General features: G+C 39.0%; 1 protein-coding gene across 1 annotated transcript in view; it reads left to right on the top strand.

The window, feature by feature from the left end:
- The window catches only part of SPAG17 (sperm associated antigen 17), a 395,169-nt gene that overhangs the window by 49,832 nt on the left and 324,289 nt on the right, over window positions 1-21,048 (top strand). The window contains exons 2-3 of the mRNA XM_006902657.1: window positions 14,506-14,646; window positions 15,675-15,758. Coding sequence (XP_006902719.1) covers window positions 14,506-14,646; window positions 15,675-15,758 — 225 coding nt within the window. The remainder of the gene's footprint in view (window positions 1-14,505; window positions 14,647-15,674; window positions 15,759-21,048) is intronic.

The following is a 21,048-nucleotide window of genomic DNA, read 5'->3' as shown; positions in this document are numbered from 1 at the left end:
AAATGTTTATGAAAATTAATAAAATATAATTATAGAAAAAAAAGAAAGATGAGAAATCTCCTCCCATACAATTTACAGCTTCTGAAAACACACCAGAGGACCAGCCGTGATCTGGTTCCGACTCCACAACAATGTGAGAGTTGGGAGGTAGCCTGTATCAAGGTTATATTAATGTAATATATTACAATGTTTAGTGGTAAGTGACATCGAAATTAGAGGAAGGAATAAAAACAAAAATATCCAATAGGGCTACCATAGGGTAAATAATGAACTAATATTGAGGCTTGAAAAGAAATCTTAGTTTCTAATGTGCAAGATAGTAACTGAACATTGAAGTGATTGAGGAAGGTCTGAGGAAGGAGTTGATGAAAGGTTGTAGTCTTTAATATCTGATGATGAAAGGAGATTTCCTTTCTCTGGGTGAGTCCCTGATTCCAGTTTTACATTTGTGGAGCAATTAGCCGGACTGCTCTTGACTTTGCTTGGTCTCCTCCGTTAGAAGAATGCCTCTGATATGTAATATTTGTTTGAAAACCCAAAGAGGCTTGTTTCCTTTTGAGGTTTGCTTTACTTTTTATGTTCTGAAGTTCATTTTGGACCTCAGATTTTGCTCCAAGCAATAAAACTGGTTGGATTGTACTAACATAATGGAGCAGTAATTTTAGCCAACTGTTGGGGGTGGGGAGATAGTTAAGGTGTGTAGTGGTTTCTGTGGTTTCTCTGTGGAGTAGAATTCCCTGCAAAGCTTTTCCATGTGGTGTTTTAATAGCTGTCTTAAAACTCTCTGATGCATGGAGCAAAACTGAATTAGGCTCATGTGCTAGGTTGGTGGGATGGGCCAAAGGACTCTACGAAAAATGAAAGAAAAACAATCAAACAGACCAAACTCTGCAGCTTAACTATCCAAAAAAGTTTCTCAGGATATTTCCACGTTAAGAATTAAAGAAGCATTTTCTTTTAATTCAATTTTTCAGAAGTTTTAGAGGATAAAAATATTCATTGTTTTAGCTTTCTGTGAGACTTTATAATTTAGAAAATGATTCTACATGTTATGACAACCTTTTGTAGGTTATTGTATCAGATCCATTATTTTATGAGAACACTGACATAGCAAATGCAAAGCCATTTGGCTAATAAACTAGAGAGGCAGGAATTGACATCATTCCCAAACTCTACGTCTTTATACCAGAGCTTCAATAATTGTAATTAGTGATTGTTCTTCATATATATGAAGACAAAGAAAAGCAGCCATAGAGATTGTACATGAACACTCAAATTATTTCTATACCTCTCATCATGGAACTTATATCATATATGGTGTCTTCTTTACTTCAAAATTCTAAGTTATTTCTTTCATTCAAATAGCTATGCAGAGGCATGCAGGTTTCCTTCCAAAATGCTGAGTGTGGCTGATAAAATGCCACATAACTCCGTCGGCCTTCCCATACTAAGCATGTGTAAAAATTTTCTTTAGTGTGTGGTTTTGGCTGCGAAGTTCCAGAAACATTTATTGAATGCTACTATATGCCAGGCACATGGGCAAAGTAGGAAGTAGTCTAGGTGGTATGATTTCAGGGGAATGTTTTCCACTGACCCAGCCCACCCTATAAAATACCACCATTAGCAGTACCTCCCTTTGAGTCACACAAGAGTGAGTCCAGCAGTCTAGATAGCCTTGAGAGAAGAACTGCTTTTAAATGGTAGAAGTCGCTAGAGCTGTAGAGCACATGTTTAAATGATATTTAAAAGTCAACAATTAAAATCCTGAGTTGAAGATGAACTAAAGTAGGTAGATTTTATTCCATCTAGAAGGAAGAGAGGTGGATTTCAGGAAGATTTGTAAGATGGAAAACAAAGGGCTGGTAGCCAGGGTTCTTTGGAAGTCAGACCATAGGAGTACTCTAGGAAGACAGGGGTACACTAAGGCTTCCTATTAAAAAAGAAACTTCATTTACTTTTCATTCCATCTCTTCCTCCTTCTCTCTTTTTCTTTCTCCATTGTGTCTCTCTTTTTCGTTCTTTTGAAGAACTAGTGCTTTCTGTTATAGGTCTAAAAAAACAACAAAAAAAAATTTTAAAAAAACCCCACCCTCAAACTCATTGTCTTAGAGTCAGCGAGCGCCAACTCATGGTTCACCCTCCTATAGGTTTTTGGAGGCCTTAAATCAGATGGGAGGAGATTGCTCATCCTGTGGAGCTGCAATGAATTTTAACTACTAGAGAGGCACTGCCTTTAGATTAGCAGTACAACTGCCTGTGGACTCTAGTTTAGGTCTGTTGTTTTTAATTAAGTGCCTTTGAGTTGAGTATAATTCATAGAGACCATGTGAACAACACATCTGAACCTTGGCCTGTCTTGTGCCATCCTCACAATCTCTGACATACTTAAGTCCTTTGCTGCAGTTACTCTGTCAGTCCAAGTGATAAGGCTTTTCCTATCCTTTACCCTCCTTCCACCTTTCCAAATGTAATCACTCTCTCCAAGGAATATCCTCTCCTAGCAACATGCTCAAAGTATGAGAGACAAAGTTTTCTTAATTTTGCCTCCAAGGTCTGGCTACACCTTTTCCAAGACATATTTGATGATTTTTTTGACAGTTTGTGGGATATTCAGTACTCTTCTTCAACACCTCAATGCAAAGGCATCAATTATTCTGTTATCCTTATTGTCTCAGATGCATAGAAGTGATTGAAAAAGACCATGGTCTGAATTAGGCACACCTTAGTCTTCAAACTGACATCATTGCTCCTCAATAGGTCTCTAACTACAGACTTTCACAGTCCACTATATCTCCTGATCTCCTGACTGCTGGTACTAAGTGTGTTGATCGTAAGTCCAAGTTAGATGAGGCCATTGGCAGTTTCAATGCTTTCTCCGTCTATCCTGATGTTGCCTATCAGTCCAGTGGTGAGGTGTTTTGTTTCCTTGACACTGAGATGCAATTCATATTGAAGGTGCAATGTTTCACCTTCTGCAGCAAGTGCTTCAAGTTCTCCTCACTTTCAGCAAGCAAGGTTGTGCCATCTGTATAACAAAGATAATTCTTGAGCATTCCTCTAATCCTGATCCCACATTTTTCTTCAGAGTCCAGTTTCTCAAATAATTTGCTTAGTATACAGATTAAATAGAGGTAGAGAAAGGAAACCACGCTGACACACACACACACACACACACACACACACACACACACACACACAGTCTTTCTTAATAATAAACTACTTAGTGTTCCCTTGCTTTGTTTGCACAATAACGTCTTGGTCTAAGTACAAGTTTCACATGAGCACAATGAAGTGTTCTGGAATCCTCATTCATCTCAATGTTAACCATATAATTTATGATGATCCACACAGTCAGATGACTTTGCTGTGTAGGTAGGTAAGCACAAATGGGCAATCTATTCATCAATCAGATTAATATGTGCAAGTCAACTACCAAACAACAAAGCCACTTACTTTCTTTTTTTTTTGAAAAAAAGTAATATTTTATTTATATAAGTAATACACATTCTTATTTTTGCCTTGGACAAGAAATTTATTTTATTTTGTTGATAAAGCATAATAGCCTTGTTCTCGATTGAATCTATACTGACAGTTGTGTATAGGTATATTTGGACTGATAACAAAAAGTTTAGTGGTTCAAATCCACCAAATACTCCTAGAGAGAAACATAGAAGTTTCCTCTCATCACTAATGAAAATGACCTATTGCTACTCTCTTTCTCCAGTTCCTTGTGCTCTTCATAGTTTAGCATTTTCTTAGTTAGTCTATGCACAAAATAAAAAATCTTGATGCTTTTCACTTGACACCAGATAACATTTTCATTAGACAATGAGGTTACAACTCTGGCAAACTTGCACTGGTTCTACAGTGATTCAAAGATGCCTCTTACCACACACTCACTTTCTCTCCTATAACTCTAAAAAATTAAACACTTGTAGCTTTTTAAGTACCATATGTTTACAACTTTGTTCTTCTTTTCCAATGTTGTTAAATATTTTAGAAACGTGTCATTTAACTCTATTACTATGTGAGGGATATTTCTTTTACAAATTGATTTACGATAATAATATTTGCTTTTTCAGCATGTAACTGTTGATATTTTCTTTTCTTCACTAACACACAAGCTCTTCACCCTCAACGGGGGTGTGTGGGTGTGTGTGTGTGTAATAAGCATGTTTGTTCTATTGATTGACAAAAGTAAAAGCCTCTTAAAGTAATATCAATGATGATAGCATGATTACAGGTACGTGCTGTGCTCATAGATGCATTACGTTGGTTTTCTGAATGAGGCTATCCCACAACTGCAAGAAGTGAACAACACTGTCATTACCTGTCATTATATATATCAAGAGTCACAGATACATTAAGTAATTTTCCCAAGGATATATAGTTATTGTTCTGAGATTTCAATCTAGGCATTTTGGATTCACCTTCCTGAACCTAGGTCTAACTACTAAGCCACAGTGACCTATCCTTTTGCAAGGTCCCACCAAGTGTGGAAGGGATCACAGCAGAAGGTCCCTGATAGCATAGTGGGAAAATGTGAAGCAAATCTCAAAGTCATAAAAAAGACCAGGCTTGTCAGTCACATAGAGACTGTCTGAAGCCCTAAGACTTTAGCCCTTAAGTGGCCTTTCAAGCCTGCAGTGGAAATCACCACTATGACTTAACTTCCAGCTAAATAATAGAAGGGCCTTATTAGATGATCAGTAACATCCGGGAAGAATGGATTCCTTACAAGGATCACCTGTACAAGAACAAAAGGGCAGCATTTGCCTTGGGGTAAAGCTTAGGAGGCAGGAAGGGAAAAGAAAGAGGGGAAAAGGAAACAGGAAACATAAGAAGTGGGAAGATGTACACCAATGTTCATAGCACCGTTATTCACCATTGCAAGAACATGGAAACAGTCCAAATGTCCAAGTACAATTGAATGGATTGAGAAAAGATGGTACATTCACATGATGGAATACTACACAGCATGCAGGAGCAACGATTTTATAACTTACTATCTAGCTTGTGAGGGAGTGGAGAGCATTATGCTACGTGAGCTAACTTAGTCCCACAAGGACAAATTCTGTCTAAAAACACTATTGTAGAGTGAGTATGAGGATCCAAGGGGGGAAGGGAGGGAGCAGAGGACTGAGGATGTATGGTGGTGGAGCAGCATTAATCATAGGGTCACACAATTTGATGGGCGGGGTGGGATGTGAAGGAAATGAGAAAGATGCAGTATGAAAAATCAACGTATACAACTTTGTATATAAATACAAACTTTGTATATAAATACTTGTTTGTAAATAAACAAGTATAAAATTTAAAAATATTAAAGTGGCAAAAGTGGTATTAGAATATGGGTTATAATCAATGTAATGAAGCTTACTATGTTGAAACATTAAGTAGAGAGTCAATTTGCTTTGTAAACCTTCACTCAACAATAACAAAAAACCAAAACCAAAAACAAATACAAAAACTCTTCTGGTGTCCAAGTCTATCAAGCCGCAGATATTTTGGCAGAGAGCTCTACTCAACGTAGACCCCTTTCAATGCTGATTATCATGAGGTACAGAAGCATAGACAAAATAATCAATCTCTGATCTTAAGAGTTGAGAGACTAATTGAAAAGACTAAAAACCCACACATACTATTCCTAAATAAGAATTGGTTTTAACCTTATGATGATTGTATTTTAAATTAGATGGTTTAGGATACACTGGGAGGCACTGGTAATTAAAGAGAACCTGTCTTAACTACTTGCCCATTATAGACAAGTAGCCCTGATGCCACTCATAGCTAAAGCACTCAATTGTTAACCATAAAGTCTCCAGTTCAAATCTGCAAGATGTTCTTTGGAAGCCAGATGTGACAATTGGCTTCAGTAAATAGTGTAGACTTGGAATCCCTATTGGTTGGAATAAACTGTATGACAATGGGGATTGGGTTCAGTAAAGACAGTAAAAGCAATTATGTAGATTCATTTCCTATTTATACGATTTTTATTATATGATAATATGCACCCAAGTTTAACCTATCTCTTCAACTTATTTTACAGTTAGAATCCCTTTTTTAACAAATACCATTATTGCAGCCAGTTCTATGAAATAAAAATATTTCTTTGCTGGCTGGGAGCCCATACTAACACTCCTTTGCTGATGCAGATCCAAGACTCCTTTGAAGGAAAAACCCTGTATGAGAAAGACATTCACAAATACCTATCCATTTGGCAGTAAATCTACTTAACAAAAAGGTTATCCTTTCAGCAAAGTATTGACATAAAGCACAGGTTTGCATATCTGTACAGTGTTAAATGACTCTTAATAAAACCTGACTTTTTAAATGTTGCATTGATTTTACTTGAGGCTTTAATACATCTTCTCTTAATAAAGGTGTTGACCACTACTGGCTCTTACAGCTCATCAGAATCTGATCAGTTCTGGGTAGACAACTGTTCTTAGATCTTTCATGGTAAATAGCCCCTGACCTACTAGCAAAGTCAGCAGAGGAGAGCATGCCTGTTCCACTATTGCTTCTGCCCATGCTAACCTAGCAATAACTCAGTGGTTTCAATGGTCAGCCCACTCAGCTTCTTGCCAAACATTAGAAGTTCAAGTCCACCCTGAGACACCTTGAAAGCATTGCCTCATTATAGTTGTACTCTAATACATGAGGTTTCAACATGAGTAGGAATCAACTTGAAAGTCACTGATTAATAGCAACCTGTTGAGCATGCTAATAAAAAGTGACAAACCTATCACCCCAAAAGTTCCTTTTACTTGTTTGAGAAATAGTTTTATAGTTATATTCAGATATGGGAGACTTTGCAATATATGAAAGAAAAATAGTTACAAATCCATTCTGTGTCTCTGAGACAGTAGACTTGTGTGAGACAGCCAGGTTCTCTGTATTTACAAGAATACTTTCTTGCCTTAGGAGACTAGTATGTAAGTGTTTGGGTTAAGACGCCCTCCTACCAGGCTTTAAATTAGGTGAGGCTGGTAAAGTAAATAAAAGGTAATGGATTGTGTCCATACATGACTTCATTCCATCCTTTGAATGGTTTTATCAATAACTACTGGAGTGCAAGACAGCAATAATCATATACCGTATATGCCTCTAGGCAATAGAGAGTTGACTTTATTTCCTAAGGTGTTTGAGGCATGCCAGGCCAAACCCCTCTTCCCTCACTGTTGGATATATTCAATGTCGTTTTTCTCAGTTAATGTTTTTCTTCTCTAAGATTATGCTACTAATTACACCCCCAACTTCTGGAATTCCCTTATACAAATTCACCCTCAGATAGGCGCACTGCCGGACTCACAGGTACACTTAATGGAGTTGCTCTCATCACGCTTTCATTTCTCCCCATGGTCAACATTTGTTTTCTCTGAACTAAATTTCTCTTGCCTCCTTGTGAGCTCAGACTGAAGCATTTCGACTCTGAGTTGTGGTGAGATACTGATGGACGTTTGATTTTTCTAGTGTTTTACCAAGCTTAGTTTATTCTCCGTTTTCTCAAAACAGTTTCTAATTTTTCAAACTGCTGCCCATTGGTCAAATTTTGGAATCTATGTTGTTTCTCATTATTGAGTCAGCTCTTACTCATGGCAGCCTTGTGTGTAACACAACAAAACATACCTTAGTCCTGTATAATCAACATCATTGACTTTTGGAGCCCATTTCTGTGGCTATTTTGTCCAGGAGCATTTCCCTTCATTTTATTGACTTTATCAACCATGAAGTTGTTTTCTAGCAATGAGTTGTTTCTAATGCCATGTCCAAAGTAAGCAGGTCAAAATCTCACCAGTCTCATTTTTAAGGAGCATTCTGGAGGTATTTCTTCTAAGATGATTTAGCTGTTCATTCTTTTGTCCATAATGTAGTCACTGTTCTTCAGCAACACCAAGATTTAAATGTACCAATTCTTCTGTCTTCGATAGCCATCCTGAAATACTAAGAGAAAGATCCAGGAATTGTGTTTGTTTGCATACTCTCGCTTATTTAGCAGTTCTTCCTAATTAGACAAGTATGACTCACTCATTATTAGTGGACTAGTGTGCATTTGCTAGCGTCTTGCTGCCCCCTGGTGCATAAGTCCGGTGAATGCATCCTTCTTTGGAGGCATTCTTAGTTTGCATTTATACCTGGTGGTCTCTTTCACACTCCTTAGGGATCTAGCAATGATTGACACAGTGGCTGCAATGGATTCAAGCACACCGTGTTTGTGAAGGGTCCAACCGTGTTTTGATCTGATGTGGTGGTGGTGTTGTTGTTATGTGCCGTCGAGTTGCTTGCGACTCATAGCAACCCTATATACAACAGCCCTAAACTCTGCTCTGTCCTGTGCCAATCGCACTGTCTCTGACACTCCATCCCGATTACCCCAGTCACTGAATCAATCCACCTCACAGAGGGCCTTCCCCTCCTGCGCTGTCCCTCCACCCTCCCAAGCATGATGTCCTTCTCCAAGGACGGGTCTCTCCTTACAACATGTCCAAAGTATGTTAGATGGAGCCTCAGAATCCTTGCCTCCAAGGAGCCACCCGGTTTAACCCTTTCCAGGATGAATCTGTTTATTTTCCTAGCAATCCATGGTACTCTCAATACTCTTCTCCAGCACCACAGCTCAATTCTCCTTCTATCCTCCTTGGTCATTGTCCAACTCTCTAATGCATAACAAATTATTGTAAAGACCATGGCCTGTATCAGACACATCTTAATCTCCAGAGACACACCATTGCTCTTCAGTACTTTGGAGAGGTCTCTAACAGCTGACTTTCCCGTGGAAATACGCCTTTTAATTTCCTGGCTACTGGTGCCTGAGTGTTGACTGTGGAGCCAAGCAAACTAAAGCTGTGAACAATCTCAATCTCTTCACCATCTGTCCTGATGCTGCCAATTGGCCCAGTGGTGGCCAATTGTCTTCTTGACATTGAGCCTCATAGGGTAAATATGAGGTGGAGCTGACTTGACAGCATCTAAGGACAACAAGATAAGTGATTAGCCAATGAAACTTAACCGTAAGGAAAGCCTCTAAGAATCCTGTTTTCTCAAATACCTAAAACTTTTTTGAGTGTAGGCTTAGTTGGCCAGAACATTTTGATAGAAGCAGAATCTAAGCTGTCCTATTCAGATGGGAAGAGCAACCTGACAACCAGGTGATCCTCATACAAAGCTCAACCAGAACAAATCTGACCCTGCTAAAGGTGGCTTTGGAGATTTTTCAGTATAGAAATGATAATAGAATTAGAATATATGAACTAGAATAAGAGATAATCTGCTAAAAGGAATCCTAAAGCAAAGTAGCAAGAGCACTAAGCTTTGAGAGAAAAAACCTTGGGGAAATTCCATATTCTCTTTCAGCTCCCGTGAGCTATCATTTGAAAAGCTGATCTCACAGTGTCTTAAAGAATAATATCGATTCTATCTTAAAGCCTCTAACATGCCATGTAGAAATCCATCTACCAGTTTTACAGTGGCCAAAATAGCTTCAATGATGCAATTTAGGGACTGTAGAAAGACATCCTATTCTGAACCCAAATATTTGCTCTTAAAAACTGTGTGGGTGCTCGCTTCGGCAGCACATATACTAAAATTGGAACAATACAGAGATGATTAGCGTGGTGCCTGTGCAAGCAGGACAAGCAAATTCATGAATGTTTCATATTTTTTTCTTCTCAGGCCTGAGAAAGCCTGTCTCCAAGGCTTTGGTTGAAGAGAAGATTCAACTATTTAGTGTGTTCTTTCACAGAACTTGGTTTTCAAATAAATATATTAAACTTTTCTTTAAAAAAACCCCAAATGTTTAGAAATGATCACAAAATTGAAAAGCATGTATCTGGTCACCATGCGGTCATGAACATGTGATTTTTAAACAAGTTATTTCCTTTCATTGGGCCTCTGTTTCTCCATCTATAAGGAAAATACACCTATTGTGTGGGATTAGTTAGAGACATTCAATGAGATAACATGTGCTTGGCACATGGCACATTCAAAATAATTGCTGGTTTCTTCCTCCTCCTCCTTTCTGCTTTTGTCCGGACTGAAATGGTCAACACCTGCCTTTGACACCAGGCACTAATGAGATAGGTGATTCAACCACAACCCTCTCTTTCTGAATCATCCCTATGAAAGAAGAGCAGCAGCCTTTTTCTGTCACCATTAACTTTCAAATGTTGGTAAGTAACTTGTTGAAGGGAGCAGAGTAAGGGGGTAGGAAGGTGTTCATTAAATTTTTCAGTGTACCTTCCAGAAACTTCAAGGTATTGCCTATCCATGAACCTGGTATGTGGTGAGAGTAAAAACAAACAAACAAACAAAATCTTTAATGATGACCGTAATTGTTGTTTGGCCTCAGCAAAGGCATCCAGAGGAAGAAGTGGCCAATTTGTTACACTGGAATGATTTGTTTCTAAAGAATACTTTATAAGTATGGGAAAGATCATATGAAAAACAATGTGAATGAAGGAATGTGTGAAACGCAATGTATATGAATTTGGCATGCAAACCAATAGGGTTGTTTTTTTTTTTTTAAAAAAAGGCAGTAAACGGGAAAAAAATAGGTATTAAAAAAGAATACTGTAATATAATTTGTAATCATGGCATTCTTACTCTTCAGAATCAGAACATTAAGGAAATGTGCTTTCTATATTGAATTGGCAAACAAATATCCCCACATCACTTTAAATTCAGTATAAGAGGAAAACATATAGAACCACCATTATATGCATGATGTGCACACACATACATGCCCCAAGTAAACTGTATATATTTGTACTTTTGAAGAGGAACCCTTCTGGTACAGGACCTAAGTGCACAGCTGGTGACCCAAAGGTCAGCTGTTCAAACCCATCAGCAGCCTGCAGCGAGAAAGATGTGGCAGTCTGTGTCTGTAAAGATTATGATTTTGGAAACCCAATTGTCCTACAGAATAGGTTATGGTGGTAGTTCTGAATCATAGAGTCAGGCCCGACGCATAGCTGACCCTTGGGTGGGTTTTCAGAGGCAGTTAATCACATTAATAAGAAGAGACTGCCCTTCCTTCTCCTGCAGAGCAGCTTGTAGCCTCGAACTGTGTGCCTTTAGTATTGCAGTGTAGCTTCCTACCAAGTAGGGCACTGAGTCAAAATCTACTTGATGGCAACAGGTATACTTCTATGTGTAGTTTTTGGTTTAGCTTTGAACATAGATGGATTTTTTTTACCTAATTAGTAAGCTTTCCAGGGATAGAAGTAAGAGGAATTTAGTAACAATTGTGACTTATGTTAAGGAACAATTTGAGGTCTTTCCTCTCACCTAGCACTGTGATCCCATAGGTGTGTAATTCAAATTCACCAGTTGTTCCACAGGAGAAAGTTGAGCTCTCCCTTCCTATGCAATTTATAGCCTCTGAAAACCCCTGAAGAATCAGCAATGAGTTATTTCCGACTTGATGGTACATCACAGCATCCCATACCCTAATTGTCATCACTCTAATGATAAACTTGCCATACACCTTAAGCTGACACAAATTCTATGTTACATAAAATTCAGATGGTCTTTTCAAATGTCTTTAAATATTGTTTTGGTATATAATAAAAAAACAGTGTTCTTTAGTTTAAATAGATTGCTACAGTGGTGTTAAAAAATGTCAGTGTTGTCCTAACCAACCCCTTAATTCTGTAAATAGGCTAATATTTACTGAGAAAGCTCACATGGCTTGAATTCTGTATAATATATTTTCTTTCTTTCCTAATGGCTTTATTACATTTCATCTCTGAAGATTATTTGTCCTCAATAGTCAACAGCAAGCAAACCCTCACCATTAAGTCAATTCTGACTCATGGAGATCCCAAGTTACAGAGTAGAACTACTCCATTGGATTTTCTTCACTACAGTTGTTATAGAAGATTGTCATATATTTCTTTCCATGTGCCACTGTGTGGATTGAACTTCCAACCTTTTGGTTATTAGTAGGTGTTAGTTTGCTAGTCCTGACTTGCATGATTTGCTTGTTCCATCAGCTCCATGCTGTGAATAATTCAGTGACCTTCCTTTTAATCTCTACCAGAAAAATGTCATCTTCCCAACAGAAACGATAATGGACACAGAAAAAGGGTTAACTGAACAAGAAGAATTTTTCTTTAATTTATTAACTTCAGTAGTTAATTTCCAAGTTTACCTTTCAGCCTATTTCTCAGGAATAGAAAGGACTCATTAATTAATTAGCAGTAAGGTTCTTATATGACTTTAGAAGGAAAAGATGATTTCTAGTTTTATGCTTTACAAAAACCTCAGAGACTGAATTTTTATCTCAAATAATGCAATAGTCTATTTGTAAACCAACTTGATGCTACATATTTGAGTGACTATATTCTTGACACTTTTTAGAGTCCTAGGTTACATTAAAGATTAAAACAAAGATTCCTGCCCTCCTGGGGATCACATCTTAATATATATATTAATGACATACTTTTCCTACTTTCCAACACAAATTATCCTTGGACAACTACCAGTAAGAGTCAGTATATTTTACTATTATTAAACCTTCCTAGTTTCTTGATGGAGTATCAGAGTCACCATACTAGAAGGAATTAGCTGACACAGAAGAATTTCATGAAACAACTTATGAGCAAGAGCCTTTGGTGATGAAGCAAGATGTTCAAGCTGCTCTGAAAAAATTGGCAAAAATACAAGGCTCCAGGAATTGATGGTATACCAATTGACATAAATCAACAGACACTGCCCTGAATGTGCTTACTAAGTTTTGCCAAGAAATCTGGAGGACAACCACCTGACCAACTGACTGGAAGAGATCCATATTTGTTCCCATTTCAAAGAAAAGTGACCTAACAGAGTATGGAAATTATTGAACAATATCATTAATATCACATATAAGCAAGATTCTGCTGAAAATTATCCAAACATGACAGGAGAGGAGCATCAACAGAAAATTGCCAGATATGCAGGCTGGATTTAGAGGAGGCTCTGGTACTAGGGATTACAGCTAATGTTAGATAGATCTTGGCTGAAAGCATAGAGTATGAGAGGAATGTCTGTGTTTCATTGACTATGCAAAGGCATTTGACTGTGTAGATCATAAACTGTGGCTGACTCAGAAGAATGGGAATCTCAGAACACTTGATTATGCTTATGCAAAACCTATATTTGGACCAGGAGGCAGTCATCAGAACAGAACAGAGCAAAGAGACATTGCATGGTTCAAAATCGGGAAGAGTGTGCACCAGGGATTTATTCTTGTCACCATACCTTTTCAAATTATATGCAGAACAGATCATCTGGGAGGCTGGGCTATATGAGGAGGAATGTGGCATCAGAATTGGAGTAAGATACATCAACAAATTGTGTTATGCAGATGACACAATCCTACTTGCTGAAACTGAGGAGAATCTGAAGCACTTGCTGCTTAAGATCAAGGACTACAGCCTTCAATATGGATTGAAGCTCAACATCAAAAAACAAAGATTCTGACCACTGGGCTGATGAGATTAACAATTTTAGTTTACTTGGCTCCACAATCAACACTTTTGAAATCAGCCAGGAAATCAAGAGATGAATTGCACTGGGAAAGTCAGCTGTCTCCAGAGTACTGAAGAGCAACAGTGTCAGTCTGGAGACTAAGGTGTGCCTGATCCAGGCTATAGCCTTTGCAATTGCTTGCTATTGTCCAGCAAGCTGGGTAATGACTAGGGATGATAGAAGGAGTATTGATACCTTTGAGTTTGGTGCTGGAGAAGGGTGCTAAATATACCATGGACTGCCAGGAGAACAGTGTCTTCCTAGAGAGGGTGAAGCCAGTCTACTCCTTGGAGACCAGGATTCTGAGGCTCTGTCTGACATACTTGTGGCATGTTGCAAAAGGGACCAGTCCTTGGAGAAGTACATCATGCTTGGAAGGGTGGAGGGATGGAGAAAGAGGGGGAGACCATCAGTGAGATGGATTGATACAGTGGCTGGTCTTATGAGGGTAGATATGTTAGACATAGTATAGTTGGGACAGGATAGAGCAGGTTTCAGGGCTGTTGTACATCGGGTCGCTGGAAGTCTCAAGTGACTCAACGCACATAACAACAACAACAACAACAACAACAAAAGTTTCTTGAGCGGCAGCTCTGGTGGCTTGCTGAGTAGGAGTTATGCTGCCAGCCCAAGAGAGGTTGATTTGAATCCACCAGCTGCCCCATGGGAGAAAGATGGGCAGTCTCTTCTCTTGCAATTTAAAGTCTTCTAAATCTTACTGGAGGATCAGCTATAACTTGCTGGAGAGTCAGCTCCCTCTTGATGGCAATAACTGACTTTCTTAAGTGTCATTTAACCAAATTGTCCAAAGTGTGGCACCACACGCCCCCTTGTGGTCATTTTATGAGGAATGATAAACCTTTCAAGTTTAAGAACGTCTCTGAGGGGAAAAAAAGAGACAAACCTCATTTTTTTTTCCCCAATGGCACTTATTAACACAAAATTTCCTAATGGTAAGAATTTGTAATCATCTTCCTTCTGATTTTGTTACAGAACGATTGGAAAGCCTCTATCGCTTTTGTGATTGGGAACCAGACTGAGGATGAGCTTCCCATCCAAGCCCTCACCCTGGCTGTCCGGGCCCCTCAGCGTAAACTCTTCAGTGTGGTCTCATGGCAAGACATTCTACAGCAGGTAATGGGCACCTCCTACCTCCAGCCTTTTGAAGACTTTTTACCTTAAAAAAACAAACAAACAAACAAAAAACCAACCAGAATAAAATTGTTGTGTTCTTAATTGGTTTTGGGGTTGGTTTTTTTTTTTTTTTTAAGTTTGGGTTATTTTAAGTAAATATTTAGTTAGAATAAGTATGAATCATTTACTGTGGAACAAATTTTTATTAATAAATGTTGTTATGTGCCGTCTAGTCGCTTGCTACTCACAGCGACCCTATGTACAACAGCCCTAAACCCTGCTCTATCCTGTGCCAATCGCATTGCCTCTGACACACCCATCCCGATTACCCCAGTCACTGAATCAATCAGCCTCATAGAGGGTCTTTCCCTCCTGCGCTGTCCCTCTACTCTACCCAGCATGATGTCCTTCTCCAAGGACCGGTCTCTCCTCACAACATGTCCAAATTATGTTAGAGGGAGCCTCAGAATCCTTGCCTCCAAGGAGCCACCCGGTTTGACCCTTTCCAGGACAAATCTGTTTGTTTTCCTAGCAGTCCATGGTATTCTCAATACTCTTCTCCAGCACCACAGCTCAAAGGCATCAATTCTCCTTCTATCCTCCTTGGTCATTGTCCAACTCTCTGATGCATAACAAGTGATTTTGAAGACCTTCCATATTTATTTTTTAATAAAAAAATTCCGAGACCATCCCAGGTACCATACTGAGTTCTATAAAGAATTATTTAAAGGAAAATGACTGAATAACAATATAATACTAGGCTATTTAAGTTCCAAGAAAGGAGAACGATAATATAGCAATGACTGATCATTTGGTCTAAGCTCTTACACTTGCCAACAGCTTAACTATTCTATCTAGACCAGGAGGGCCTCTCAAGTTCAACTGCTTCAAGTCACCTATTGTTGTTGGGAGTCATCAAGTCAAGTATAGTGATCCAATGAACAGCAGGCCTGAGGTAGTCACATACCACCAAGCATTTGTTAGATAAGCATTTCTTTTCCATAATGGATTAATTTAATTTCTTACAGATCAATGATGTGCATCAACATTTTGATTCTACAGCTAAGAAGGGAAAGAAGCCTGTAGGCAGTGGTATGCCCTTATTTTATGAGGTAGGTGAAAGTTGTCATTAAAAAGGTTCTAGAAAATAAGGACAGTATTTATAATGTTAGAGTTATCCTCTAATTCATTCTTGGATGGAAATCCCTAGTGTTCACTGGAGATGGGGAAGTAGCTATTGATGGTGTTGTATTGTGTTGTGTCGTGTTGTGTTGTGTTGTTGTGTTGTGTTGTGGTGTGGTTAGGAGCGGTCAGGTTGACTGTGACTCACATTGGCCTGCGAACAATAGCTGGAAACCTTCCCTTGTCTTGCACTGTCCTCTAGGTTTCTTCCATGCTCGGATATGTTATTTGCATGTGGTAGTGTAAGTTCTGTTTCAATGGTTACATGCTTGATGGTGAGTTTGCAAAAAATACCCCACCCATTACAGAATCCCCTTCTTGGGATAAGATTGTCTGAGATTGTTTACATCATCATCATATTCACTAGAAATCAGATTCTTTTTTAATATAAAAATAGTTAGGTGTTAGAGTTTTAATGACAATTTCCGAATACATAAAATTATTAAAGAGAACACATAATACTAGTCTTTCATAAAGTGCTGATTTACTAAAGAAATAATCTTAAAGAAAAAGCACCATAATATGTTTCCTCTACAAAAAGGAACATAACTGGAATCATCCATTTGTGAGTTTAGAGCACATTTAATTCCTCATTTTAATCAATGTAAAAATAACTATTTCCTTTAGATTAATGGTTCATTCCATTTGAGCTCCTTACCACAAAAGTCTGGCTTGGCCAATTCAGTGAAGCTGTGCAAAGGACCATGCTCCGTCAAAGAGGATTTCTCACTCTGTTGTGTTAATATCGAACTTTTAGCTGGCAAGAAATTATAAAAATCAAGTGATTAATTAGAAGACCATTTAAAATTTGTCAGGGACTGTTTTATGGTCTTGTAGATGGAAAACAAAACCTTTTGGATCTTTCTAAGACAAAATTGTCTGCATTTTATTTCAGTGATGACTAATAAACGTTTTATGTGTTTCAGGTCTTGGATGAGTTCATAACAGGGCTGGGATGTTGGTTTTTTCGTTGGTGGTTTTTTTGTATTTGTTTTGTTGGGGGTTTTTTAAGTATTGCTGAATATTTTCTGAACAACTTTCAGTGATTTAAAGTTGTCGGTACTGTGAATTTTACAGCATTAACTCTTGCCACGCTGCACTCACCATCAAGGCAAACTTATTCTGTGTTGTCAGGGTCAAAGCACCCTCTATCTTTTGTTATGTTGATCTGAGCGTGTGTGCTCCAGTTGAAACATTATGTGATACCTGGATTTAAAACACTGGAATTTTTCTTCTGAAGTGGCCATACAAATCCATGTCCAACTCTCAGGCCTGGGACCAATTAGCCCCCTCAAAGGACTCTTTCTTCTTCAAAGATGCTCAGTAAAAATCAGACATGATAACAGGCCAGTTTTGATGTATAATCTGGACAGGCATTTTGACTTGGATGTGGGATAGCACAATGTTTCAACTCGAGAGTTAAGTAAGAAAGCCACTCCTCTCAAATATGTGCTGTGACTCTTGGTTGCATATTCTTCACTCAGGGGAGGTCCATTTCACATCTGGCTCTACCACACTCTTCCAGTGGAACATTTGGGCAATAAGCCTTCCACACCCACTCACATACCCTTTTCTGAATGGTTCCAGAAGAAAAGAGAAGGTGGGGTGGAGCACCATGGAGACTGGACCTTGGGTGCACCAGACGTTCATTAACGTCAATTGCTGTAGGGGGTTGGGTGGAGAAATTGGAGACAGAGTATAAAACAATTCAGACTCCTGGTCAGGATCTGTGAAGAACAGATTTCACTTCTAAAGAAGAAGTATACCATTTCCAATCTCACTGCCTTCACACTTACAACTCGTCCAAGAGCTCTATTACATGGCACATCAACCCAGATGAATTAGAAAGGTGCTCACAGTGCATACAGAGGAACCTAAGGTAGCTGTGAGTGATGGCCATGGAAGAGACCCAGAAGTCAAAATCTGCAAGGACCTGCAAGAAGTTTTTAGTTACATACAGACAACCTGCTGAGAATCTGTTTCTGCTTAAAGTCCCACATGGTCTGTAGCAACTGGGACACTTACCACAGGTGCACTCCTCGGGAGCCTACTTAGGAAGTCTTAAATCTTCTTTCTCAAGGGGAACTGTGCATTGGAGAAGAAAGGATAATCTAACAAAATTGGGTTACAAGGTAAATTCATAGAGTCTGCTTCCTTTTAGACCTTGATTTTTGAAGGAAAACTCCAAAACATGTCATAAAGGCCACATACTTTATACACCTACATTACTTCATGTTCTTGTGATAGACTACTTTCTTTGGCCTTAAGTCAGAGTCTCATCATTCTTCTTTTAAATACAATTCCAACCAATTTAGCTCCATGGTTTTTTTAGTCTGTGGTGGATTAGGAGCCGCAGCAAATTGAAGTGAGACTTCACTTTGGTATAGTTCACCCATGAGTAGTCAAACAGTGTCAGAACCACATTACATATTTCCAACAGTGATTCTAAATGTCTGAGCTAGGAGAGACCACATTCCTAAGTGATTTGCTCAGTTTTCATTTGGATAGCTTGGTGCTATGTACACATAGCTTCATTTTGGAATTGTGTCATTTCCCCTGAAACCTTAGAATTCCATCTACCCATGGTATTGTATATATGAAAAAGCCTCTATTTATAAACCGCAGAGCTTTGAGAACCTGCTCAGATTTGTGCTCAAGTAATTCCAGAGTTATAGCATTGACCATATGCTCATTCACTGCCTCTTCAGAAGCCATGTTTCTGAGTAGCAGGAACCAATCTTAAAGAATGCCAGTGAAAATGGAAGGGAAATATTCTCCTGGGTGCATATTGTCAGGAGTTTTAGCTATTGATTCTTATGACAAATATTGCATATAAGATCTATTTCCAGTAATCTTATTTGATAATTATTATTTATATACATCATGTTGTAAGGAGAGACCAGTGCTTGGAGAAGGACATCATGCTTGGGAGGGGGGAGGGCAGGCGCAGGAGGGGAAGGCCCTCTAGGAGGTGGATTGATTCGGTGACTGGGGTAATCGGGATGGGTGTGTCAGAGACAGTGCAATTGGCACAGGACAGAGCAGAGTTTAGGGCTGTTGTACACAGGGTTGCTATGAGTCGCAAGCAACTTGACAGCACATAACAACAACAACATCTAGATACATATAAAAATGGATTGATATGGCCTATAATATAATTATCGCAGGCTGGGTTTCGAAGAGGTCGTGGTACCAGGAATATTACAGCTAATGTTAGATGGATCTTGGCTGAAAGCAGGGAGTGCCATAGTATTGTGTTTCATAGACTATGCAAAGGCATTTGACTTTATGGATCACAACAAGCTGTGGCTGACTCTGAGAAGAATGGAAATCCCAGAACACTTGACTGTGCTTATGCAAAACCTATACTTGGGCAAGGAGGCAGTCATCAGATCAGAGCAAGAAAATACTACACGGTTCAAAATTAGGAAGGGTGTATGCCAGGGATGTGTCCTATCTCCATATCTTTTCAATCTATCTGCAGAACAGCTTATCCAGGAGGCTGGGCTATATGAGGAGAAATGTGGCATCAGGATAAGAGGAAGACTCATCAACAGTCTGCATTATGTAGATGACACAACTCTGCTTGCTAAAACTGAGGAGGACCTGAAGCACTTACTGCAGAAGGTCAAGGACTACAGCCTTCAATATGATTGAAGTTCAACATCAAGAAAACAAAGATTCTCACCAGTGGGCTGATTGGCAGCATTATGATAGATGGTGAAGAGATTAAGATTATTAACAGCTTTCGTTTACTTGGCTCCACAATCAACACTCTTGGAAATCAAAAGACAAATTGCATTGGGGAAGTCTGCTGTCAGAAACCTCTCCAAAGTACTGAAGAGCAATAATGTCAGTCTGGAGACTTAAGGTGTGCCTTATACAGGCCATAGTCTTTGCAATTACTTGCTATGCATCAGAAAGCTGGACAATGACTAGAGATAATAGAAGGAGAATTGATGCCTTTGAGCTGTGGTCCTGGAGAAGAGAATTGATCATACCATGGACTGCTAGGAGAAGAAACAGGTTCATCCTAGAGAAGGTAAGCCAGGCTTCTCCTTGGAGACAAAGATTCTGAAGCTTCATCTGACACACTTTAAACATGTTGCAAGGAGGTATCAGTCCTTGGAGAGGGCCATAATACTTGGGAGAGTAGAACGACAATGCAAGAGAAGACCCTTGATGAGATAGATTGATTCAGTGACTGGGGTAATGAGATTTAGGTGTGTCAGAGATAATAAGACAAGATAGAGCAGGGTTTAAGGCTGTTGTATATAGGGTCATTATGAGTCACAGGTGACTCAATGGCACATAACAACAACAGTAGTATAAATATAATAAATATTATAATAATATATAACGTAACTCAGACAGAACTTCAAAATCCTTGCCTCTAAGGAGCAGCCTAGTTTCACCCTCTCCAGCATAAACCTGTTTATTCACTTAGCAGTCCATGGTATATTTAGCACCTCAACACAAAGGTATCAATTCTTCTTCTATCATCTTTAGTCACTGTCCAGCCATCTGATGCATAGCAAGTAATTGTTAAGACCATGGCCTAGATCAGATGAACCTTAGTCTCCAAACTGGTATCATTAATTTGCTAATTGACTTCGTAGTGAGAATTCTGTCTTTTTATATTGAGCTTCAAGCCATACTGAAGCCTGCAGCTCCTCACTTTTTGTAGTAAATTTCTCAGGTCCTACTCATTTTCAGAGAGCAAGGTGTTGTGTCATCTGCATAATGGAGGTTGTTAATGAGTCTTCCTCCAATCCTGATGCCACATTTCTTTCTCACAGAGCCCAGCCTCTTAGACGATCTGCTCTGCATATACCTTGAAAAGGTATGGAGATAGGATGTGTCACAGGTGTACACCTTTCCTGATTTTAAACCAAGTAGTGTTTCCTTGTTCTATCTATCATATACTAAAGTGCTCAATAGAGCAATAAGTTATTGGCATAATGCAGAATATAGAAAGTTAAGTCCCTAAGGGATAGGGGAAGTGTAGGAGAACTAAGAACTAATGTAAGAGGAGAGAACTATTAGTCAGGGCTAACCCCTGAGGGGCTACTTGGAGAAACTGGCACAGAAGGTGGTATTGGGAATAAAAAAGAAGAGGCAGATCACACTGACAAAGAAGATTAATCAGAACTGGCTTTGACAAGCACTGTGGCATTTGGACAAGAACAAACTGGGAGGAGGGTAGAGAGAATGGTGCAG

This window comes from Elephantulus edwardii, unplaced genomic scaffold (genome assembly GCF_000299155.1).
Source record: "Elephantulus edwardii isolate Elephantulus edwardi_28Jun2011 unplaced genomic scaffold, EleEdw1.0 scaffold00437, whole genome shotgun sequence".
Taxonomy (NCBI): Eukaryota; Metazoa; Chordata; class Mammalia; order Macroscelidea; family Macroscelididae; genus Elephantulus; species Elephantulus edwardii.
Note: the sequence above shows the minus strand (reverse complement) of the source record. Positions and strands in the feature narration are given on the sequence as shown.